This window comes from Danio aesculapii, chromosome 5 (assembly GCF_903798145.1).
Source record: "Danio aesculapii chromosome 5, fDanAes4.1, whole genome shotgun sequence".
Classification (NCBI taxonomy): Eukaryota; Metazoa; Chordata; class Actinopteri; order Cypriniformes; family Danionidae; genus Danio; species Danio aesculapii.
Genome location: NC_079439.1, coordinates 14609589 through 14630092, shown reverse-complemented (window position 1 = coordinate 14630092; position 20504 = coordinate 14609589). Strand labels below are relative to the sequence as shown.

Genomic DNA, 20504 nt, shown 5'->3' with positions numbered 1-20504 from the left:
CTATCATCATGGCAAATAAAAAACAAAAGAGTTAGGTTTAGAAATGTGTTGAAAAAAAATCTTCTTTCCATTAAACAGAAAATGGGGGAAAAAACATACAGGGTGCTAAAAATTCAACAGGACTAATAATTCTGACTTCTACTGTATATAGGTGCTTTAAATTAACATTTCACCAAAAAATAAAATAGTTTACTCACCTACTTCCATGCCTGATTGAATGAATAAACAAACTTTTCAATCAGAACCCTAGAAATATGCATGTATTACAAAGTGCAAGCACAAACGACACCATTTACAGCTCTAAGGTGCAATTTTTTATAGAAAGTACAATGATTCAAACCAGTAACAATACAAATATATAATATAACCATGAGAGGATGTAGTCTAGTTATTTGCTTTCCTTTTTTTCCCTTCTCTTCATACAACCCCCCACCAGCACACGCTGACTCTTTGCAATGTGTGACCGAAAGCATAAAATGGAGAAAAATAAATAAGATACATTCTTGGACAAAATAGGAGTGTTGGTTCAGTAAGGTCACATTGTGGCACACACGCACACAAACACACACACACACAAACATACACTGAAAATCTTAGGAAGCTCAGTACATCACTTTTTCTTTCCTCCTCATTATCTTTTGCCCTTTAGATCATTTCACTCAGTCACTACTTCCCCGCATCTCTTAATCGACATGCCACCGCTGTGATGAGGGCAGCACCTTTTCCACTGCCGTCTTCTGACTGGACGAGATTGACCTCACAATTGGGTGCCAGGTCTCTAAGGGTCTCCCGCATGATGGTGGCAAAGCTGATGAGACAAAAGAGGAGAGCATTCGTGGTTGAAAAATGACACTTGTGGGAGAGGAAATCAAGAGTATGAGCTAAATCTGATATATTTAATTATTTGGGGGTTTTTTTCCAGAGCATCGCACACAAGCTTATTCAAACTTTTCAGAACTCCATCAGTGCCTTTTGTGTCATTTAAATTGTCTTCGAGTTAAGCAAACAATACCGTTTCATTCTCTTAACTATTGATGACATTTCTTCTGAGATGCCATTAAATAATTTTTGGCATAAAACAACCAAAGTTTATAGAATATCAATATCACTTTATCAATATCACAATATCAATATCACAATATAAATATCATAATGTCGATATCATGATTACACTATTACGTTATCAATAGTACAATATCAATATCACAATATAAATATCATAATGTCGATATCATGATTACACTATTACGTTATCAATAGTACAATATCAATATCACAATATAAATATCATAATGTCGATTTCATGATTACACTATTACGTTATCAATAGTACAATATCAATATCACAATATAAATATCACGATGTCGATATCATGATAACACTATTACGATATCAATAGGACAATATCACAATATCCCGATGTTGATATCATGATAACACTATTACGATATCAATAGTACAATATCAATATCACAATGTCGATATCACGATGTCGATATCATGATAAAAATATTACTATATCAATAGTACAATGTCAATATCATGATATCAATATCACAATGTCGATATCATGATAACACTGTTACGATATCAATAGTACAATATCAATATCACAATATCAATATCACGATGTCGATATCATGATAACACTATTACGATATCAATAGTACAATATCAATATCATGATATCAATATCACAATGTCGATATTCGGATAACACTATTACGATATCAATATTACAATATCAATATTACGATATCAATATCACGATGTCGATATCATGATAACACTATTACGATATCAATAGTACAATATCAATATCATGATATCAATATCACAATGTCGATATTCGGATAACACTATTACGATATCAATATTACAATATCAATATTACGATATCAATATCACGATGTCGATATCATGATAACACTATTACGATATCAATAGTACAATTTCAATATCACGATGTCGATATCATGATATAACTATCACGATATCAATATTACAATATCAATATCAAAATATCACGATATCGATTTCATGATATCACTGTCACGTTATCAATATTACAATGTCATTGTCAATATCACAATATCAATATCACGATATCTACATCATGGTATCAATACCAATATCACAATACCAATGTCACAATATCAATATTACAATTTCGACATCACAATTTTAATATTACAATATCAATATCACAATATCAACATCCCGATACCAATATCACAATGCCAATATCCAAATATTTATATTACAATATCAACATCCCGATACCAATATCACAATTTCAATATCAAAAAAATCAATATCACGATAACAATATCACAATTTCAATATCGACATCACAATACCAATATCACAATATCAATATCACAATACCAATATCACAATATTAATATCACAATACCAATATCACAATATTAATATCACAATATCAATATCACGATATCAGTATCACAATATCGACATCACAATACCAATATCACAATATCAATATCAATATTACATAGGTGGAAGTAAAAGCTGCAAACTTTTTAGGTTTATATAACAGGTTTATATCTTCTAAACATGAATATAGACACTGTTTTCTAACATCTAAAATACTTTATTTTAATTTCATGCGACCTGTAAGAAAATCTGACTGGGTTGTGCTCTGTTTCTATGAAGATCCCAGTGTAAGGTGCCATTATACCCCATTGTTTTGTCCGCCAAGTCACGTGACTAAACACGATCAATTGATTTACAGAGAATCATTTTCAACACGACACAATAATGTAATGATTGCACACAGCAAAGAACCATGGCCAAACAAAGTTGGTCTCTTCTTTTGACAAACAGCCAAGAACAAGATCTGCTGCATGTCCTCCATTGTCATTTATGAAGGCCATTCACATGCTTCTGCTCTCTATTTGAAATAATGAACTTAAATGTGCAAAAAAAAACCACAATATGCGAACAATACGGCTTTCATCTTTGAGGAAGAATGATATAGATTGCAACTTTCTGACCTAAACCACAGCTACCAAGTAAAGGTACTGTTGGTAGTTTCATGCTGATCTGTACTGCACTCTAATGTACTAAACCATAGCGCTCAGTGCTATTGAGGCATTATATAGATTTAATAATTACAGCAAATGCCTTCTAATTTTAGACCTTACATGGTTTCATTTAGTTGCCATGACAGCTGCTCATTTAAAGTATACATTAAATATATTTCATCTTGATTTAAATTTAAGTATGTTTTAAGGCCATATCAGCAGCATTGGCAACATTAGTAATATACACTCACCGGCCACTTTAGAAGGGTACACCTTACTAGTACTGGGTTAGACCCCCTTTTGCCTTCAAAACTGCCTTAATCCTTCATGGCATAGATTCAGCAAGGTACTGGAAATGTTTCACAGAGATTTTAGTCCATATTGACATGACAGCATCACACAGTTGCTCCAGATTTGTCGGCTGCACATCTATGATGCGAATCCCCTGTTCCTCCACATCCACACAAAGGTGCTTAATTGGATTGAGATCTGGTGACTGTAAAGGGCCATTTGAATACAGTGAACTCATTGTTATGTTCAAGAAACCAGTTTGAGATGATTTGAACTTTATGACATGCTAGAAGTAGCTATCAGAAGATGGTACACTGTCAGACGGTATGCTGAAGAGCATCTCTGAATGCAAAACACGGGATGGACATGGTCAGCAACAATACTCAGGTAGGCTGTGGCAATGACACGATGCTCAATTGGAACTAATGGGCCCAAAGTGTGCCAAGAAAATATCCCCCACACCATTACACCACCAGCCCGAACCGATGCTACAAGGCAGGATGGATCCATGCTTTCATATTGTTGACGCCAAATTCTGACCCTACCATTCGAATGTTGCAGCAGAAATCAAGACTCATCAGACCAGGCAACATTTTTTTCCAATCTTTAACTGTTCAATTTTGATGAGCCTGTGTGAATTGTAGCCTCCGTTTCCTGTTCTTAGCTGACAGGAGTGGCGCCCGAGGTGGTCTTCTGCTGCTGTAGCTCATCTGCCTCACGGTTGGACGTATTGTGTGTTCAGAGATGCTCTACTGCATATCTCAGTTGTAACGAGTGGTTTTTTGAGTTACTGTTGCCTTTCTATCAGCTGGAATCAGTCTGGCCATTCTCCTCTGACCTCTGGCATCAACAAGGCATTAGCGCCCACAGAACTGCTGCTCACTGGATATTTTCTATTTTTCAGACCATTTTCCGTAAACGCTAGAGATGTTTGTGCGTGTAAATCCCAGTAGATCAGCAGTTTCTGAAATATTCAGACCAGACCGTCTAGCATCATGCCACGTTAAGTCACTTAAATCACCTTTCTTCCCAATTTTGATGCTCGGTTTGAACTGCAGCAAATCGTCTTCACCATGTCTACATGCCTAAACGCATCGAGTTGCTGCCATATGATAGACGGATAGGAGATTTGCATTAATGAGCTGTTGGACAGGTGTACCTAATAAAGTGGCCGGTGAGTGTATCTTCAATACATTATTTACAATCATAACAGATTCTTAATAAACAACTATACAAACACAAATACTGATTAACATAATACTGATTAAAGATCATATAAGATCTTACAACTATGTCAATGATAAATGTTACAAAATGTGAGATTTTTTTTACTTTTACCTTTCATTTACTAATAAATTGACCATGCAATTTCTTGTTTGTATATTCATCCCATTCAAATTTTCCATTTCTCATCAATGTACAGATTCAGAGCCAACAGAGGATTTTACATTCTGCTACTTCCAACTTGAAGGGTTTCCTTTCTTTATTTCAATTAACAGAAATGACTTTTGAGGAGTTTTACGAGTGGCTCTCTCTTTTTCTCTTGCCGTTCCTTTCTCTCTCGCTCTCTCAATTCAATCATGTCTGTACTGTCACAACAAAGGCATGCAATGTCAAAAAAAAGAAGAAAATCCTAACTCCATCCAATGGCTTGACAGGCAGTTTTCTTCTACATGCATCTTGGAAAAAATGCTTGCGGGATGTTACACTGAATAGCACCCAACAGCCTTCAATTTCTTTTTTTTAACCGAGACAACAAGCAAGAGTGAGTAAAGATGAACCGAAACACACTTGACTAAATCGAAACTCTTCACAAACTCACTCGATGCATTAAGTAAGTGTTTCTTCAATCAACAGGAAAAAAAAAGATCCACTTTTTCCATGCTAAATATTCCCATCAAACGTGCCAGACTTTTATGACCACATTCAATAGCACTTTCTCTGCACAAAAAAGTACCATGTCGTTTTTTTCTTTACAAAATACAATCTTTTCAAAATGGTCTCTCCATAAGGTAGACAGTAGAGCTTTTGAAAACAATGTTAAAGCACAACGTGTTCCTCCAGGGAGATTTGGGCAGTTAAGATTGGTTTGATCGATACATATATATTTGTTGACTTCCATCAAACCATTAAATAAACTCCAGACAATCCACAAGAAAGTCTAGCAATAACAGGTGACTCAGAAACTAGACTTTGATCCAAATAAGCAACAATTTATTGTTCAAAAGTTTGAGGTTAGTCAGGTTATTCATGTTTAAGTTTCTTGTGCTCACCAAGTTGCTACTGAGAAATAATATAAAAATTTTAAATAACTCTGTTGTGTTTTAACAGTGCAGGTCATTTATTTAAGTAATTGTTACGGCCCTATGCATGTGCCTGTGTTGCGTCTCTTGAGCTCTCTCTGTCAATTCTCTTAGGATCGCCCCTTCCTGTTTCCCATTCATCCTTCAAGACGTCAATTATCATTACTCTGTGACGTCATCCCCTTCGCTGCCAAACAGGGAAGAAGCCCAAAGTTTAAAAGGACATGTGCTAGGAAGCTTGTTATTTTGCTTGCCTTTCTGCTCTGTATGTGCGTTTTGGCTTGTGTTATGTGATATTAAGTTGATTTGACTATAGAGTTTGACTTTGTTTTTGTTGTAGTACGCTATTACCATATTTTGTACATACTAGTTTCTAAATTCCCCTGGGAATCGAGGAGTTTAGATGTCACGTGACCTACATTTCGTAACCCGCAGAAAACTCCACTGTCTAACACGCACAAGATTTGTAAGTTATAAGTTACAAGTTATATTTGCAAACGCTGAAGATGCTTTGTTTGTCTATTTACAGTTAAGAGGATAATTTTCAGTCAGTTTGGGGTTTTTGTTATATAGCTTTCTTTTATTTGGCGCTGCTTGAAATCCTCTTTCCCTTAACAACATACATTAATTGATTGATTTTTCTTTTGTGAGATCAGAGTATATACTGGAATCAGATAGTGCAATTCAATACCTTTTAAGACCTTTTTAAAGAATCTTTCCATACATTTTAATACCTTATAACCACTTTTCAATTAAAAACACTGGCGAGATTTTAACTTATCTAGTAAATCTACTAAATCTTAATTTAAGAAATTAATCCAAAACTATAACATTATTCATATACTGAATGAAAATCTATTAAATCTAGCTAATTTAGCAGGCTGGCACCTATGGAACTGCAGAAATAACGGTATTGCCTTGGTTACTGCAGTAAACAAAGCAGCATGATGTCAAATCTAGTAGGATATCATTGATTTCATAAACCATACAGCATCCTGACATTCGCAGAGTAAATTCAGGCAAACTTTAGCATACAACCATACATAGCACAATCAAAATTGATATAAAATTGAATACTTTGCAAAATAGCATTTAAGACTTTAATACATTTCAAGGGCCTTAAATTTCTTAAATTGTACATTATTTTTGCTGTTTGAATTCTTTTTACTTTTGTTAATAAATTCACTTATTTTTTGTCATATTTGGTTGTTGGTTTGCATTTTTTGCCACCAATACTCAACAAATTAAGTTACATCAATTATCGATTATCATCAATTTTGAAAGATGCAATGTTTTTGTGCATATTTGAGATTAATCGAATGTTTAAAAAGACTGTGTAAAATAAAAACATTGCAACACTATAATTGTTTGATATATCACTTTTAATCAATTTTGTATTAATTTAATTTATATATTTATATAAAACATCCTATTGATAATGCTTGAAAAATAGTGAACTTTCCTTTACTGAGCTAGTAATTGTGCACAACAATTGCATTTTAAGACTTAAGAGATAAGCCAACAAGCCCTTTGCAAGAAGCAGTGCTCTGTGATGAATTTATGCACCTTATTTTGCTTATGATGACTAGAAAGGAAAAAAGGGCAAAATATGCAACAAGCTTTAAATTTTATTGTTATACACTACCTGACAAAAGTCATGTCGCCTATCCCAAGTTTTAGGAACGCATAATAACTTGACCTCTAGTTAAGCATTTGGTATCAGAAGTGGCTTATATGAAAGGCAAAGGCCTCTAGATTATGCTTATTTTTACCAAAATAAATTATGATCATGCCTTGATTTTTAGTTATTTAATTAGGACAGTAAGCTCTGGCTTTGCTTAGACAAAAGTCGTGCCACTTAATAATGAAATCATGTACAGTATAGAATACAAAGTCATGGTGCAGTGGGAAAAAAAATTGTACTGTGCATGACTCCTATGGGCTTGGAGGACTCAAATAACTAATTGAGAGTCATCTGGAATGGCAAAGAAAGTGGTCTTGCAGGACCTCCAGAGTTCATTAAGATTCTTTGGATTCATCTTCAATGCCTCCATTTTCCACCAGAAAACTCGATAATGTTTATGACTGGTGACTGGGCTGGCCAATTCTGGAGCACCTTGACCTTCTTTGCTTTTAGAAACTTTAAAGAGGAGGCTGAAGTATGAGGAGTGCTTTCCTGCTGAAGAATTTGACCTCTCCTGAGGTTTGTAATGTAATGGGCAGAACAAATGTCTTGATATTTACTGTATGCAGTATTTGTGATGATTAGGATGCAGCTCAAGTCAAGTTATTATTTGAGATTTACAACAAGATTTTGTCAGGTATTGTAGTTTAAACACTATAATTGTTTAACAAATTTAGTATTAATCAATGATATAAAAGATAAAAACATCCGATTAAAATGGTGTTGAAAAATTGTGAATTATTCCTATACGGAACTAGTAATTGTGCACCGCTATTACATTTTAAGAGTTAACAGATAAGCCCTTTGCAAGAAGCAGTGCTCTGTGATGAATATTTCCACTTTATTTCGCTTATAAATGACTAGGGAAAGGCAAAAATATGCAATATGAGCTGTAAATTTGAAATAACTAGAAAGGCTGTAATAAGCTCAGACTGCTTAACCCAGCAGCTGTTTTCCTCAAACACAAAGGGATCAGAGATTTTTAAGGATTAATGGTCATTTTTGGGGTGATCGAGGTGATCGATCAACACCTCATAAATACCGTAATCTCTATGATTTATGGCTCAATTTGAACACATCTGCTACATTAACAAGCGCCATGGGGCACGGGGTAATTTTACACCGTCATTTCAGGCTATTGTAGCATAATTAATTTTTTTTTTCTTGTTTTGCATAAGCTATTCTTTTTCCTCTCTCCATTATACGCCGCTCTCAAAAGCTCACACGCTACAAGTGGAATGTCAGCCATAGTCTGAAAACCACTAATTTAACTTAATCTCAATTTTGAGTGCGCAAATATTACTGTATTATCATCTTGCTTTATACCTTGGCACTTTGAGATTTATAACCAATTTAAAATGTTCAACTGATCATTGTGATAAGATTCCTAGACATTCTTTGAGTACTCAGAGAAAAACATCTACATTTATGCATTTGGCAGATGATTTATTCCAAAGTGAGTTGATATAAATGAAATCAAAAATCGATGGTTTTACTGCGTGATGCTGTTGTCATGACCACCAGTCAGCGTATACCATTTGCCGTAATGGGGTGGCAGTCTTCACAGCAATTGAATGGGTGAGGATGTCAGTTTCCAGAATGGAAAAGTTAACTAATAACATTAATTTCTCAAATATGAGAGAGGTACGAGTTAATTTTGCTCCAAATCCAGCCCAAAACTCTTCTTTTTGATTTGTAATGAGATAGCTGGAGTTGTGAACGTTATGAAACAAACGTTTAGACAGCTGATAGAGCTCATGAGGTGCCATTTCTCACATCTGACTGCTAAATGTTGCACCATGTTACTTACAGTCCGGGGATAAGTATTGAACTTGTCATGTTTTTGTCTATGGAGTAATATTTCTAAAGGTGGTGTTGACATGAACATGGACCTGTTTTTGGTGAAAACCCAAACAATACAAACAAAAATAAAACAAAACAAAAAGAAGTGTTGTAATAACCATGTGGCAACATCCCGCTCTCCCTAATGAAGCCAATACGGAATTTACTGAAACAGCAATTCATCGACTAGCTTTTGGGGGCCGGCTCCAGAAACTCAGATGTTGACTGGCTGCGATGCTAAATTGGCCATTTTCACAGCTGATAAAAACATGTTTACATCCTGGTACACAAGATGGTTTTAGTGCATATAGATAATATTACCCTTTATGACAACTGTGAGGGGGGTGAATTTTTTTTTTAACTCATCCATTTTTGTTTGTTAAGTTTTATTAAGTCTGCATAATTAAGTGCGTGGCCACTTGAGTGACAGCTAGCTCTCACTGGTCGCCATCAAGTCATTCAGGCTGATTAGCCGCTGAACTCTGCATATACATCATATTTTTGTTTTGTTTTGTGTTTTAACACAGTTAATTGTCTTTTGGCATTATTTCCAACAATTATCAGATAATATGGAATGCTGGCACTTAATTGTGCTCACAAACCATTCAAGTTGTCTCCATTTCCCAGGTAAGTGAAATACTTATATACTTATATGTCATATCTATAAATGTATTTATAAATGCTAGTAGGCATCTGTAGCTCCACTGATGCTCCGCCTCTTTGCCCTTTTTTGGTAACCTCCGGTCAGTGCGATAACACGCGAACAACATGGCTACGGTTGGCCACGCCTACTTGTAGCTTCATTTATGCATAATACGTCCATATCTTTTACAGTCTTCTACTGAACTACTGAAATGTTATTAATACTTTATATAAAAGGCTTTTTTGGTGATGCCAGCTTAAAGATGCATCTCATATGGGGAATAAATTCACATGCATTGGTCAGGTGCGATTTTTTTTTATATGCTTCAATAGTGTAAAAGATGGCACAATAGTGTCTATCAAACTTGATCTATATTTAGTATTTTCTATTGGATTCAAGTCAGGTGATTGGCTGGGCCATTCTACAGCTTGATTTTCTTTCTCTGAAAGCATTTGAGAGTTTTCTTGGCTGTGTTCTGGATCATTGTCTTGCTGAAATGTCCACCCTAGTTTCATCTTCATCATCCTGCTAATGTAGATGTTAGACAGAAGGGCAGAGGGTTGCTGAATAACATCTGATAGATTTCAGTTGCTGTCTGGGCTTTCCATGTCTTTCTACATCTTCCTTTCTTCATGTGTTCAATACTTCGTCATTTCATTTTACTACACAACTTAATTTGTAAACTAGTTGATTTTTTTTCTTTGCATATATGGATTTCGCTGGTTGCTACCAACATCTGGTGAAAATTTCAAGCCAACCTTTAGAAATATGTTAAGAAAAAACGGTGATGTGTTGAATACTCATTTTCTTCACTGTATGACCGGCTTTGGTAGTTTATTTCTGTCATTTAAATCAAGTTTTACTTGGCATTTTGCCACTTCTTTGCTTGTTATTGAGGTTTCTTTTATATGGCAAAGAAATTTTGAAAATAAAATTTATATACTGTATAAATTATAACACACAATGGTGAAATTACATTCACATTACAAAATATATAGCAGAAAAACTAAATATCAAAATCTATGTTTTTTTTTTTTTCAATGGCAGTACTACCATGTCAATTCGAAAGCTCATCTTGGCCAGGACACTCTTGTAAGATATTGTATTGTCTCTTAATAAAGGCAATAAATTATCTGCAATAAAGAGTGCGGTTTTCTCTACTGCTATAATCCCAGCATCCTGCTGTGTGATCACTCACTGTGGGTGAAGTTTGTAGAGCGTGCCGTCCACTCCAACTGTGATGCTGAGCTGATTGAGGCCACGGTTCAGACGGATTTTATCCACCACAGCTGCCAGACCAGCTCCACACAACTGTGCTGCCCGTTTGGACACAACGCTGCAAACCTCCTTCACAAGAATACTGTCGTCACATGTACTGCTGGTCAAACCCAGATGCTGCAGGATGGAGCGGACCTGCCTCAATGCCAAACGATCACTGCAAAACAGAGCTCGATTAATTTGACTGATAATAATAATCGAAAGTTAAAAACAAACATATCTTTGCATATCTCCTCCCATAGGACAAAAACGTAATTAAATCAAGGTTAACAGACGCAGTGGCTGTATTTTGCCCCAAAATCCAATAAACAGATGGAATATAAATAGAAAGATATGCAAAAATCAAGCCAGAATTCGCAGGTTTGAATATTACCGCTGTGCTGTTTTGTTTTAGGTTTAATCATAATCTAATTATATATGCCAAAGACGCCTCAGGCTTATCAAATAATTTTTAATATAATCGGCGTGCTTAGCATTTGAATGTCATTTTTTAAGAAGCGCAAAAGCCCTATAAGGGTTCAGGTATAAAGCTGGGTGATAATGACAAAAATATATAATTGTTCATATCGGTCGATATGAATAATTAACACAATATATGTCAATCTTCCAACTCTTGCAAGTGTATTTATACAAATCAAACTAGACATTTATTTGAATTAAAGCTACTCTTTTATTATCAAACAAATGTCAACCAGATGTACACTTTACAAAACTGTGGTAATATTTATAATGGCAATTATTTATAAAATGTTTATTATTAAAACACACCTTATTAACATGTTGAAATTTATCTACTGTTTAGGCTTGTACTATGATAAGTGTGTAAAAATTTCTAGCACAAGTATAACTACAAATTGTATAGCCTAATATCAGCATATACCATAATAATATCCCATAATTTAATAAAACAAATATGTCCACATTAGTAATATAAATATAATTAAAATCATACAGTTTTATGCAAAAGCTTGGGCACCCTGATAATTTTCAGAATATCAAGCCATAGTCTGCTGGCCTTTCAAAGCAGCAATTTAATTAGGATTTATTTTATACCCTAGGGAAAAGCAACATTTCAGTTCTGACATAACACTTATTTAATCAACAGATGCAATGCAATTTAAGTCATAACAAAAATGGACAGCTGCAAAAATGTGGGCACCCCAACAGATTAATGACATCAATCTTTTGTATAGCCACCTTTTGCTGAAATAACAGCCTGTAGATGTTTCTTATAGCCAGGGATAAGTCCCTGATTTTTTGGACCATTCTTACTTGCAAAATTTCTCCAGTTCAGTCAGTTTTGATGGGTGCCGAGCATGAACAGCCTTTTTCAAATCAATCCATAGATTTTTCGATGATGTTCAAGTCTGGGAACTGGTCCATTTTAGATCATTGTTTAGTGTCTGAGCATGAATTCCTTGATAGATCCCGAACTGTGCTTTGGATAATTGTCCTGCTGAAACATTCAACCCTGTCGTAACTTCAGCCTCTTGACTGATTCCTGAACATTGTTCTGCAGAATCTGCTGATACTGGATGGAATCCATGAGACCTTCAACTCTGACAAGGTTTCTAGTACCTGTGCTTGCCACACATCTCCACAGCATGATGGACCCTCCACCATATTTTACAGTAGAGAGCAGGTTCTAAGCGCCTACGGTTGTGGCATCTGTCCACAGTATATTTTTCCAAAATGATTCAGGCTTGTCCAGATGAGCCTTTGCATACCTCAACTCTTGTTGGCAGAATCCAGAAAAGGCTTTTTCTGCATCACTGTGGAACGATGTACAATTACGTAGACAGCAAGACGTTCCTGGAGCTCTTTGGAAGTGGTTTGTTTGTGACCATTCTAACCATTATTCCTCTTTGCCTTTCTGATATTTTTCTTGGCCTACTACATCTTTCATTCACCAGAACTGTTCCTGAGGCCTTCCTTTTTCCTACAATATGTCCGACTGTGGAGATAGAGACTTTAAACATTTGTGATAGCTTTTTGCAACCATCTCCTAATTCATGTTGGTGAATTATCCTAGTTTTTAGGTCATTAAGAAGATCTTTCGAGGTTCCCATGTTGCTACTTTCTGGTTCACAATAAAGAGAAGCACAACTAGCAATCAGCTATCTTAAATATCCTTCTTCATGACTGATTGCACCCGTGTTAGGATTGTTAAGGTTCACCGAATCACTCAAATCAATTTTGTGTTGTAATCAATCAGCATTAAGTGACTACAGGTTTTGAAATCCACACAAGAGAGGGTGCCCAAACTTTTGCACAGCCTTTCAATTAAATTTTACGCATCTCAATACTGCTACACTATGACATTATCTAGCTTTCTCTAGAAACCGAATGGCATTTCACCGTGATCTTCTCTTGCATTAAACTGTACTGTATGCATGTTTCCAAATCATGCCACAATATACCATGGTACAGTTACTAAAGTAAATCCATAATAAATCATCATATTTTATGTGGATGGTCCATGCACAGTGTTGTTCCTGTTTACACTGATTAGAGCCGTTTCATCTGGCTTTAAACTACATTACAGAAACATTTGTGTTCTTCACTAAACTCAAGCACTTCTCTTTGAAGCTACTGCAAGGTCAATTGAACTTTTATTCACATGTGAACAAACATAAGCTCACGCTGAACTGCTGTTCAACTCAATTTGCATGAAAAGATACCACTGCAGAGAAACAAGCGGCACCATCTGGCTCTGCTAGGAAGCACAAAAATTATACAGAGTACTTGTTATATGAAATACTTGATTCTGATTGGTCAGTCACAGCATTCCAAAGTATGTTATTCCACAATAACAACCGCTGAAAATAATAACACAGACTCATAGGTCCTTTAAATCATCTTGAGCATCAGTGAATACATTCACATCAAATTTTATGCTTGTTTGTCACCCAGCTTAGCATCATCTTGTTAAAGAATAATACACAGGTTAGTGTATGCTCCATTCAGCTATTTTTATTCAGCTATTATCAGCTTTGCATTTAATTAAAGAATGTATAAACAATTACAGCTCAACACAATGTCTTCTAATTTGTTTTGTGGCAATACCAGTGCAATAAGTGTGATTAAGGACACCCAGGCAGTTGTTATAACAGAATAAAGCCACTCAGTCTTACACAACATACAGATAAACCTGTCTGCCTTTATTCTGCCATAACCGGCTCGATGTATTTTATATGATCACATCCATTTAAATGCTTGTCTCTCAGCCAGCTGTTTTTGACTCTTTAGCGCTTTCTTGTAACGGAGTAAAACACTGGTTAGTGTATGCTCCATTCAGCCATTTTTGTTTCAGTCAGCTTTGCGTTTATTTAAAAAAGAAATTACAGCACGAAATGTTTTCGATCTATTATTTGTTTTGTATCAATACCCATGTAATAATTAGGATAAAGAACACCCAGGCAATTGTTATCAAAGAATAAAGCCATTCAGTCTTATACAACAGAGTGATAAACCTGTTCAGCCTTTATTCTGCCATAACCGGATGGATGCATTTTATCCCTTACTTATCGTTCACATCTATTTATGTTTGTCTGTCATCCAGCTGTTTTGACTTTTTAGCCCCATCTTGTTACTGAATTTTACTTGGGTTAGGGTATGCTTTAATACAATTACAGCTCGAAACAATGTTTTCTGTCTATGTTTCTATGTTTTGTGGCAATGCCCATGTAATAAGTGTGATTAAGGACACCCAGGGAGTTGTTATCACAGAATAAAACCCATTTAGTCTTATACAACTGACTGACAAACCTGTCATCCTTTATTCTGCCATAACCGGCTGGATGTGTTTTATCCAGTACTTATCATTCACATCGATTTATATGCTTGTCTGTTACCCAGCCCTTATTGACTCTTTAGCTCCATCTTGTTACTGAATAATACATGGGTTAGTGTATGCTCCATTCAGCCATTTTTGTTTCAGTCAGCTTTGCATTTAAATAAAAAATTTATAAACAATTACAGCCCAAAACAACATCTTCAAACTTGTTATGTGGCAATATCAGTGTAATAAGTGGGATAAAGAACACCCAGGCAACTGTAATCACAGAATAAAGCCTTTCAGTCATATACAACAGACTGACAACCTGTCAGCCTTTATTCTGTTATAACTGGCTGGATGTATTTCATGCCTTACTAATCGTTCACATCGTTTTATATGTTTGTCTGTCACCCAGCTGTTCTGACTCTTTAGCGCCATCTTGTTACTTTTTAATACTTGGATTAGTGTATGCTTAAATACAATTAATAAATAATTACAGCTCGAAACAATGGTTTCTGTCTATACTTTATGTTTTGTGGCAATACCAATGTAATAAATGGGATAAAGAACACTCAGGGAGTTGTAATCGCAGAATAAAGCCCTTCAGTCTCAAACAACAGACTGACAAACCTGTCAGCCTTCATTCTGCCATAACCAGCTGGATGTATTTTATCCCTTATTTATTGTTCACATCTATTTATATGCTTGTTTGTCACCCAGCTGTTTCATTGTTAGCGTCATCTTGATTCTGAATAACACATGGGTTAGTGTAGACTCCATTCAGCCATTTTCGTTTCAGTCAGCTTTGCGTTTAAAGATATAATAAACAATTATTTAAAACAATATCTTTAAATTTTTTGGTTTTGTGGCAATACCAGTGTAATAAGTGGTATAAAGAACACCAAGGCAGTTGTTGTTACAGAATAAAGCTCTTCAGTCTTCTACAGCAGACCATATTCTGCCATAACCAGTTGGATGTATTTTATCCCTCACTTTTCACCAGCTCTAGCCAATGCTAGCTATTCGTGCAGGTAATCATCACAAACAAACCTTTCGATCTGTGACAGGAACTTGGTCTCGAAGATCCCACGAGTTTTCAGTCTCTCTGAAAGTTTGCCTCGGAAAAGCAGACCTTTGGCAGTGAAGTCCAACAGAACATTTCTGACAATCTCTCCAAGATACATCCCACTGATCATCTTCTCATACCTGAAAGAGACATACACACAAAATATTTTTCACTAAATAATGCATCCTGTGAAAGATTTAGTAATTCATAATAATAATAATACATTACAAACAACTACTTTTTTTGTATCAACATTTTGAACAGCCTCCCCTGGTAGTGTAGGTTGAATTAATACAAGAAATCCTTTGTACCCATTTCAGTTTATCCTAATTATCATTACTATTATTATTGTAACTACTGTATTTTTGTACTGTTTTATTTCATGTCTGCAGCAATATGGAAATGCCCATAAAATATTTCCTTTCAAGGATAATAAGGTTTAGTACTACTACTACTACCACTACTACAAAAACATTGACAACTGTCAGATGTGGGCGGTTTTGTTATTTTTATTTCACTCTATTTATGTAGAGTATATTTGTGTAATGTACAAGAGAAGCACGAACACCTCGCTGTGATCATTTAAAAAAAAGAAACCGGTTAAATTAGTTTCTATGGTAATTGTTGTAATGTCTGATTTAGTTACATTGAAATGAACCTGAAATAGTTTGATGTGCTCAGCAGTCTCCAAAAAGAGAAAAGGTCAATTTAATTAAGAACAGAAAGACATAGCTCACATTCCCTTCAATTTTTTTTGCTTTCTAGTATACTATATACAACCATTTTGGCTTATTTAATAAGTTTATTATAATTTTAAATAAGTTTATTATAGTTAAATTTATAAAGTTTCCTCTAAACATATTTAAACGCACAAATGAAAATTGTGGAAAAGGTTTCTCCAAAAGACACAAAAACTTATTTTAAAAACAGTAAACAAAGGCTCAAGTCTGAAACTGTGTAAATGTATGAAAAACAGTTTCTCTGTTTGAGCAGAAAAGGCAGTCATGAGCAAGCAGGAAACAAAAGGAAAAAGAAAGAAAAGGAAAAAAAGCAAAGGAAAAACAACAGGAAAAAGGAAAGGAAGAAGGAAAGGAAGAAGAAAATGAAATGAATGGATAAAAGAATGGAAAAAGGAAAAAGGAAAGGAAAATGAAAAGAAAAGAAAAAAAGGAAAGGAAAAAAGACAGGACAACGGAAAAGAAAGAAAGTAAAAAAGAAAGCTAAGGAAAGGAACGGAAAAATGGGAAGGAAAGGAAGGAAAGACGGAAAGGAAGAAAAAAAGGAAAGGAAAGGAACAAGGAAATGAAAGGGAAAAAAAAGCAAATGAAAAGGCAAAGGAATAAGAAAATGAATAAGGAAATGAAAAAGGAATAAGGAGAGGGAAGAAAGAAAGAAAGAAAGAATATTATTTTAAGTACGTATATTAGGTTTTTCTGATTTTTATTCCCAAACAGTACTGTAGTGTTTTTAATAAAGACTGTGACTATTGATTAAGACTAGATCAACTTTAAGAGCGATTTATAAATTGACTGCTTTAAGTCCACATTTTCCTGTGTCTGTAAATAACAAAGACACAAAAGAAAAGAAAATAATGTAGTGCAACAACGCACAAGAGCAGCACAGCACTTAAAGAAACTACATTTGCTCATATGGTTTAGTCAAATATTCATATAATTGTTAGCTTATGTGCATATTCCATCCACCATTGTTCCAAAAAGAGAGAAAAAAATGGTCAAGACGATCTGCTGCAGCTCAAACCGAGCATCAGAATGGTGAAGAAAGGTGATTTAAGTGACATTGAACATAGAATTGTTGTTGGTGCCAGACCGGCTGGCCTGAGTATTTCAGAAACTGCATATCTACTGGGATTTGCACGCACAACCATCTCTAGGGTTAACAGAGAATGGTTAGAAAAAGAAAATATCCAGTGAGCGGCAGTTCTGTGGGCGCAAATGCCTTGCTGATGCCAAAGGTCAGAGGAGAATGGCCAGACTGGTTCCAGCTGATAGAAAGGCAACAGTAACTCCAACCTTGAGGCAGATGGGCTACAGCAGCAGAAGACCTCAACTGGTGTCACTCCTGTCAGCTAAGAACAGGAAACTGAGGCTACAATCCTCACATGCTCACCAAAATTAGACAATAGAAGATTGGAAAAACATTGATGAGTTTCAATTTCTGCTGCGACATTCGGATGGTGGAGTCAGAATTCGGCAATAACAACATGAAAGTATGGATCCATCCTGCCCTGTGTCAACGATTCAGGCTGTTGGTGGTGTAGGGGATATTTTCTTGGCACACTTTGGGACCATTAGTACCAATTGAGCATCGTGTCAACACCACAGCCTACCTGAGTATTGTTGCTTACCATGCCCATCACTTTATGACCACAGCGCATCCGTCTTCTGATACCTACTTCCAGCAGGATGACGCACGTCATAAAGCACGAATCATCTCAGACTGGTTTCTTGAACATGACAATGAGTTCACTTTAGTCAAATGGTCTCCACAGTCACCATATCTCAATCCAATAGCGCACATTTGGGATGTGGTGGAATGGAAGATTTACAACATGGATGTGAAGCCGACAAATCTGCAGCATCTGTGTGATGCTATCATGTCAATATGGACCAAAATCTCTGAAGAATATTTTCAGTACCTTGTTGAATCTATTGCCACGAAGGATTAAGGCAGTTCAAAAGGCAAAAGGGGGTCCAACCCGATACTAGTAAAGTGTACCTAATAAAGTGGGTGGTGAGTGTGTTAGTCAAGAAAAGAGCAATTTTAGATGCATTTATAAACTGCTTACTAACATCTATTAATCTAAAGTTAATGCTTAGCAAATAATGAATTCACTAATAAATGATTCACAGTGTGTAGTTATTATAAAGTGTTACCAATTACATTTTAAAATGCATTCAAGTACAAAACTACTGTTGACGGCTAGTTTATCTATTCAATATTTCAATAATGCATTGTTCCTGTACAGCAAACTAACATCAAATCTCATCCCAGTGATAAAGCCTGGTGGAGGCCAGCAGGGTTTTAGGGCTGCTTTGATGGCTGCCTCGGGACTGGACAGATTGCCATTGACAATAGAAAAATCAGGACATTTGGCAGATGAATGTACTGACATCTGTCCGCCGAATAATCTCAACAGAAGCTGAGTGATGCAACAGGACAACAACCCAAAGCACATGAGTAAATGAACAACAGACTGGCTTAAACAGAAGAAAACGCACCACCTGGCATGGCCTACTCACTCCAGAGCTCTGACCACAACACAGACAACATGCTTTGGTATGATCTCAACATGATTACCGCTGAGTAAAATTCCTCTAGTCTGCAGTAATAAAAAGCATTTGGTGGAGGTTAAAATGCAGCTATGAACCACAAAGCCAAAAAGTGGCAATTTATTTAAATTGAGATTTATACACCAATACTTAAGCTTTACAGGGATGTATGGTTTGTTAGAACAGGGCGATATTTGGCCCTGTTTTTACTTTAAATATTGGGAATTGGAGTGTTAAAAAAGTAACACAAAAAAAATAATAATAATAAAAATTAGGCCCAATCCCAATTCTACCCCTTACATTCATTGACGTGAAGAGGTGGGGATGTCCCAATTGTCATAGGGGTAAGGTACGGTGGCAGAGACAGCTTAACATGCTGCAGTTTAAGAAAACGCATGCAATTACAAAAAACTCCAGCAATTTAAGAAAAGATCCTCATCGGTGTGACAGCATACAGTGGAAGGAAAAGTATTTAACACGTCATGACTTTTTATGGGAAAAATATTCTAAAGGAGCTGTTGACATGGAGTTGAGCCAGTATTTGGTCAAAACCCAAACAATACAAACACAAAACAAAAAAATCTGAAAAAATAGTTGTGTATAACAATGAAACGACACAAGGAGAAAGTGCTGAACTACTCAAATGTTTTAACACTTTAAATAAAAGGCTTTTTTAGTGATGGCAGCTTAAATACGCCTCTCATATGGAGAATTAAGTCACATGCATTGCTCAGGTGTGAGGTTTTTTTTTCACAGACTTCAACAGTGTCAAAATCTTGATGGTTCTGTGGGTGTCATCCATCAAATCTGAGCTTTTTTTGTATTTTCTATTGGATTTAAGTCAGGTGATTGGCTGGGCCATTCTACAGCTTGATTTTCTTTCTTTGAAAGCATTTGAGAGTTTCCTTGGCTGTGTTTTGAATCATTGTCTTGCTGAAATGTCCATCCTGGTTTTTATCTTCATCATCCTGCTAATGTAGATGTTAGACTAAAGCAGCTATTATTCATTTAAAATGAGGAAGGGCAGAGAGTTGCTGAAGAACTACTGAGAGGTTTCAGCTGCTGTCTGGGTGTTCACTGCTGTTCTACATCTCCCTTCTTCATGTGTTCATTACTTTTTTCATGTCATTTAATTTTATTACACAATTTCTGAACTAATTAATTGTTTTCTTTGCATATGGATTAAAAAAGTCAACAGCACCTTTAATGGTGACATGTTCGATACTCATTTCCCCCGCTGTATATTTTGCGAATCCTCACAACGCAAACAAGTGCTGCATT

General features: G+C 35.6%; 1 protein-coding gene across 1 annotated transcript in view; it reads right to left on the bottom strand.

Annotated features, from left to right (window-relative positions):
- Positions 1-291: 291 nt before the first annotated feature.
- Positions 292-20504, bottom strand: part of hk2 (hexokinase 2) — a 129971-nt gene continuing 109758 nt past the window's right edge. The window contains exons 16-18 of the mRNA XM_056457431.1: positions 15918-16073; positions 11010-11246; positions 292-808 (exon numbers count right to left, since the gene is read on the bottom strand). Coding sequence (XP_056313406.1) covers positions 667-808; positions 11010-11246; positions 15918-16073 — 535 coding nt within the window. The 3' untranslated portion in view covers positions 292-666. The remainder of the gene's footprint in view (positions 809-11009; positions 11247-15917; positions 16074-20504) is intronic.